This window comes from Marmota flaviventris, chromosome 5 (assembly GCF_047511675.1).
Source record: "Marmota flaviventris isolate mMarFla1 chromosome 5, mMarFla1.hap1, whole genome shotgun sequence".
Taxonomy (NCBI): Eukaryota; Metazoa; Chordata; class Mammalia; order Rodentia; family Sciuridae; genus Marmota; species Marmota flaviventris.
In genome coordinates, this window is record NC_092502.1 from 34,968,851 (window position 1) to 34,975,228 (window position 6,378).

Here is a 6,378-nt window from a genome sequence, read left to right on the forward strand (position 1 = left end):
GAGGGAGATGTCAGGCTGAATTTAGGCTCTTACTGTTCCATGGAGACTGAGAGATAAGAGCACAATATTTCTTTTTTTTTAATTGGTTGTTCAAAACATTACAAAGCTCACAATATTTCTTAGTGGGGCCTCACACAGGCTGGACAAGTGCTTTACCCCTTATTTTTATCTCCAGTCCCTGATCTTCCTTTCTCTTGGTGCTAGAGATTGAATCAGGACTTTTCACTTGTAGACAAGCACTCTAACATTGAGTTATATATTTAGCCCTCTCTAAAATTTTACTTTGGGACAAGGTCTTGCTAAGTTGCCCAAGCTGTTCTTGAACTTGTGCTTTGTCTTGCTTCAGACTCCTGAGTCACTGGAATGACAAGTGTGCACCACCATGTCCCATTCCACAGTCTTTCTTTAAATTTTTAAAAATATCTTTATTTTATTAATTTACTTTTTTTTTTGTGGTGCTGAGGATTGAGCCTAGGGCTTCCCATGTGCCAGGCAAGTGCTCTACCACTGAGCTACAATCCCAGCTCCTCCTTGATCTTTCTTGGTAATCATATTTTGAAGAGATCTGGCTCTCAGGTCCTTGAGACATCAGACATTCCTGGGTCAGAATGCTGGCAAGAAATTTACTTAGTTTTAAAAGTTTTAAAAAGATTTACATACATTTCAGATAGAACTTACAAGTGTTCAAATTAAATGTTCTAAATCAGTTGGGGAAGAATCTCTCATTATTTTTTTAAAAAGAAATAAGTCTCTGTTTTTAATTTGTATTAGCCTTTAAACCTGCTATGCCTCTCCTTTCTCCCTTATCTTGTCCTCCAACCATTCACTTTCCATACCTCTTAAATCTATTTGTCCTTTTCCAACATCTACAGCTATTCACTGGGCATTTATTCACTACCCTTCTCTCTTCCTGCACTCTCTGGTGTCCCTGCTTCTGCTTGCCTTATCCTTCATCTTTCAAAATTAAAAAAGGATCAAATCTGGCTTGGACAGAAGACAGCTGAGAAAAAATGGGCTTTAAATGTAGGAAAAAAGTGTAGGGCAGTGTGAAAAGGAGGGAGGCTCTGTCTTTTGAGAGCTTGTCTGAAGATTCTAGAAGGGGAGTACAGCAACTAGCATATCTATGAACAAAGAACTAGCCTCTATTGGGGAAGGTGTTCCTCTTCCACAGAGCTCAGTTTTGGGAGGGACGCATATGGAGTGTTGAGGGAGGACGGGGACACCTGCTTCATCAGCCAGATCAACCCTTGTAATCAATGAGGTTGCAGATGGCATAGCCAGATCACTCTCACATGCAGGGTCTACTTTTGGAAACAAAACAAAACAAAACAAGTATTTCCTTGTTCCCTAGAGATGGCAGGAAAACAGTTTTATTTGTTCTTTTGTTTGTTTCTCAGGGTCATGGCTATGGAGCTCTGGAACCACACCTTCCAATCGAGTTTCATCCTCAGAGGTCTGCTCAGCCACTCATCATATGACTTCTTCCTCTTTTCCCTGGTCCTTTTGGCCTTTGCTGCGGCCCTGACTGGCAACATCCTTCTCCTCCTGCTCATCCAGGGTGACAGGCGCCTGCATACTCCTATGTACTTTTTCCTCAGTCAGCTCTCCATCATGGACTTGACCATGGTTTGTGCTGTGGTGCCCAAGATGGCAGCCAACTTTCTCTCAGGCCATAAGTTCATCTCTTGGACAAGCTGTGCAGCTCAGATCTTCCTAGTGGTCATGGTAGGAGGAGCCGAGTGCTTCCTCTTGGCAGTCATGGCCTATGATAGATATGTAGCTATTTGCCACCCTCTGCGGTACTTCGTGCTCATGAGCTGGAAGACCTGCTATCTGCTGGCCGTGGCATCCTGGATAGGTGGGGTGGCTGACAGTGTGATCGATGTTGGCACAGTCTTCAGCTTTCCCTACTGTGGCTCTCTGGAGGTGGACCACTTCTTCTGTGAGGTCCCTGCCCTTCTGCGTCTCTCCTGTGCTGACACCTCCCTCTTTGAGGACCTTATCTATGCATGCTGTGTGGTCATGCTGCTGCTGCCCCTGGGAGTCATTGTGGCTTCCTATGCCCGGGTCCTCACAGCTGTGATTAGGATGCCCTCCACTGAGGGGAAGCAGAAGGCTCTGACCACTTGTTCCTCCCACCTGGCTGTGGTGGGCTTCTACTACAGTGGAGCCATATTTAGCTATATGCAAAGGGCCTCAGCTAGGACACCAGCAAGAGACAGGGCCACCTCCATCTTCTACACCATTCTTACGCCAATGCTCAACCCACTCATCTACAGCCTGAGGAATAGGGAAGTTACCAGGGCACTGAGGAAGATGCTGGGAAGGTGGAGAGTATAGGCACTTGCCCCTCTCTCTCGGGCTTCCCTTCTTGGTCTGTCCCTTCCTCTGCCACCCCCATTCTTCCTCTCTGCCTGCACTGACTCGGACAAGTTGCGGCAAGGCTGTGAACTAAGTAATCTGCCAACATTTAGGATGCTTGGAAGGAAAGTGATGGGGTAACAGATGGTACTTAATTTGTTTCACAGTGAATCCCCCCCATCCCACCCCAGCACCATAATTTCCACCAATTAAAGACCAACAGATACATTGTTTACATTGCCAGTAGGATTGGCAGGTCAGCCTTGCTTCTGAATTATATTTTAAAAATAAACCGACGGTCATCAGTGGTGGTGAATGCTTGCAATTCCAACTATGGAAGAGGTTGAAGTAGATGCAAGTTTGAGGCCAGCCTGGGTAAATGAATGAGATGCTCACTCAAAATAAAATAAAAGGGTGGTATATAGCTCAGTGATAGAGTGTTGCCCAGCAATCATGAGATCTGGTTTTGATTCCTATAGCCACACACACTCACACACACACACACACAAAAAAAAAGAACCAACAGTGTATGAGTTCTTTCCTTCTTCCCCCTCCTCACTGTAATAAGAGTTCACTTTATGCTTTGAACGTAACTCTTACTGTTCTGCTATTGCAGCTTATTTTAAAACTGATATTTTCTCTTCTACCTCTCCCCCTTCCTAACCTTGGGGAAAACAAGATCACCCTACTTCCCATCCTAGGCCAGGTTATCTGTCCTTGTGAACACAGGCCAGAGAGAGAGAAAGTAATTCAGCCTGGAACTGTCCTTTCACCAGATCTAAGAAATGCATCTCTCTCACAGCCACCGGTGAATTAAAACCCTTGATGAGGTGCTTGGAATGTAGCCTTTGAATCATCTCTTTAAAAGCTCTCTGCTCCCCCTGACTGGAAGATTCACAGTCTCAGCACCAGGAGTCCCAGTTACTTCTTCTTTGCTAGCAAAGAAATAAAACTTCTCTTCCTTTCATTCTTAAAGCCTTGTCTTCCTATTGGATTGGCATTGGGGACAGGGACCAAGCTTTCAGTAACAGCACCAGGATTTTTGTTTGTCTTGTATGTACAGTAAAGGGATTGAACCCAGGGATGCCCTACTACTGAACTATATCCCCAGTCCCTTTTTATCGTTTATTTTGAGATAGGGTCTGGCTAAATTGCTCAGACTGGCCTGGAATTTAGGATCCTCCTGCCTCAATCTCCTGCATCACAAGGATTTGAACTTCTTTTGAGAAATATCCATTCAGCTCATTTGTTCGTTTATTTATTGGATTATTTGTTCTTTTGGTGTTGTTTTCTTTTAAATTGTTTATATATTCTGGATATTAATCCTCAGTCAGATGAATGGCTGTCCGAGATTTTCTGCCATTCTGTAGATTGTCTTTTCACTCAATTATTTTCTTTGCTGTGCATAAATTTTAAAATTTGCTGTAATCCCTCTTGTCAATTCTTGTTATTATTTATTGAGATATTGGGGTCCTGTTCAGGAAGTTATTACCTGAACCAGTATCTTAAAGTTTTCCCCTATGTTTTCCTTTAGTAGTTTCAAATCTTACATTAATTAAGGTCATTGATCCACTTTGAGTTTTTAAATTTTTTCACTTTTTTTGTAACAGGATAAGAGGGACCTAATTTCAATCTTCTACAGGTGGAAGTCCAGTTTCCTAGCACCATTTATTGTTGGCAAGAAAGTAAATTAGTACAGTTACTAGGGGAAAATGGTATGGATGTTGTAGGGATAGATGAGGCAAGGCACCAAAGATAACAGGAAACAGTTTTATTTGGCTGCAGCCAGGTTCAGAGGGCACAGTTTTGCTGTAATCAATCAATCCCCTAATCCCGAGTACAGATAGTTTCAGAATTTTATACCCAACATGTAAGGGGAGGAGCTCAGAAGTCTGCCGTTTGCAGAAGTTCACATAAAAGCAGCTTTTTCTTTCACTGTTCTGGGCAAGTTAACCCTTAATGGACAGCACCTGAGAAGGGGAGAGCTTCTTCTCCCCTTTCTTTCCTCTCCCTGCCAGCTGTTACCATGTGCCCAATTGGTAACTTCTCTTAGAAATGTAGACATCTCTGTGAAGCTTCAGCTCAAGGCCAGAAGCCTTGTTTACACATTTCTACAAACTACTAAACTGGATGTTTGTGAAAAACCAGTAAGGTGGTATCCAGCACCTAGAGTGCTGATTTCTTCTAGGCTAGTGGCCAAGTAGAACAGGGGAACACAGAAATTGGAAACTTATCTACATTGAACTCTTTTGTAGAGACTCTTTTGCTGACAGTCCTAAAATCAGCCATGGTGAAGATTTCTGGAGAAGCCCTGGAGAAGCCCAGTTAAGATTTTTTTTTTTTGTGGAGAAAGGGGGTGCCACTACATGGAGGTTCTTCAAAATATTAAACATGATCTACATATTCCAGCTATGCCACTCCTGGGTATGTATCTGATGGATCAAAGTCAGCATACAAAAGAGATACTTACATACACATATTTTTATGGTGACACTATACATAATAGCCAAGTTATGCAATTAATCTAGGTGCCCATCAACAGATAAAAAGATAATATACAACAGAGTATTATTTAGCCATAAAGGATGAAATCATGCCATTTGCAGGAAAATGGATGAAACTGGAGATTGTCATGTTAAGTGAAACAAGCCAGTCTTGGAAAGACAATTATTGCAATTTTTTATCCTATATGTGGAATGTAAAAAGAATTGTAAAAATATATGAAAGTAGAAGGAGGCCTATTAAGGAAGGGTATAAGAGAGGGTACTTGGGAGGGTGATGCAATCAAAGCACATTATATGTTTGTATGGAAACGTCACAATGAAACTCATAGATTTGTTCAATTAATGTATGCCAATAATAGTAACAATAAAGTGAACCTAGATGGGAAGGGGATGCAGCTCATTGGCAGTGCATGTACCTAGTATGTATAATGCCCTGAGTTTGATCACAAGGCCCTATGTTTGATCCCCAGCAACACACACACACACACACACACAAATGAACCAAGAGTGGGAACCAATTCAGAACCCATTTCCACACTGTAATATGGCACACAGAATTTGAGTATAACATGTAGGAGGATCTTTGTAAGATTAATTCTCTTTCTAGACTTCACTTTATTCATCTGTACCATCATAGCTACTGGTAAAATTAAAACCAATATTTCTTGGCTCTCGTTTATTGCAAATTATTTTTTTTAATGAAAATTTCCATTTCTGTGTGTTTCATGTTATTTCGAAATTTAAAAAGAGTTTTGTGCCTGCTCATAATTGTACTTTATTTATTCTTTTTAGGATATGGGGTCCTTTTATGCTACCCAGGCTGGCCTTAAACTCCTGGGCTCAAGAATCTTTGTTCCTGAGCCTCTAAAATAGTTGGGACTACAGGCTTGTGCCACTAAACCCAGCTTTGTACTTTAAATACAAGAATCAAAGTGTTGCCAAAAGCTTGGGCCTTGTCCCCAGTGCCAATCCAATAATGAGGACATGGTTTTGAGAAAATGGAAAAAGAAGTTTTAGCCCTTTGCTAGCAAAGGAGAAACACAGGGGACTCCTGTCCCAAAGGCTATGGTTCTGCCTATCAGCAGGAACAGAGAGCTTTTAAAGAGGTGATTCAGAGAAAATGAGATTAGGGAGGAGAGATCAGGAAGGAGAAGATCAGGGAAAAGAAGATCAGGGAGAAGAAAGCTAGAGAAAAGGAGATCAGAAAAGATCAGGGAAAAGAAGATCAAAGAGGAGAAGATCAGGAAGGAGAAGGTTGGAAGTTTGAAAGCTTTGAAACGAAAGGATCAAAGCCACCAGGGATATAGTCAAAGCATCAAGTGAACCCGTATTACAAAGGTATATAATTTCAAAACAGCCAGAATGTTATTTATTTATTTTCAGCTTTCTAGAGGTATAATTGACAAATAAACATTGTAATAAGTATATATTTTGTGAAATGTTACCACAGTAGTTTCAAATAGCTAGAGTTTAGGCCATGGTAGGTATAGAGGTTATTGAAAGGACATTCACA

General features: G+C 41.5%; 1 protein-coding gene across 2 annotated transcripts in view; it reads left to right on the forward strand.

The window, feature by feature from the left end:
* The window catches only part of LOC114107614 (olfactory receptor 2M3-like), a 35,544-nt gene extending 33,204 nt beyond the window's left edge, over positions 1 to 2,340 (forward strand). For both annotated transcript variants that reach the window (XM_071611827.1, XM_027955036.2), the window contains one exon: positions 1,398 to 2,340. In XM_071611827.1, the coding sequence (XP_071467928.1) occupies positions 1,402 to 2,340 (939 nt within the window). In that variant the 5' untranslated portion in view covers positions 1,398 to 1,401. The remainder of the gene's footprint in view (positions 1 to 1,397) is intronic.
* Positions 2,341 to 6,378: the final 4,038 nt, after the last annotated feature.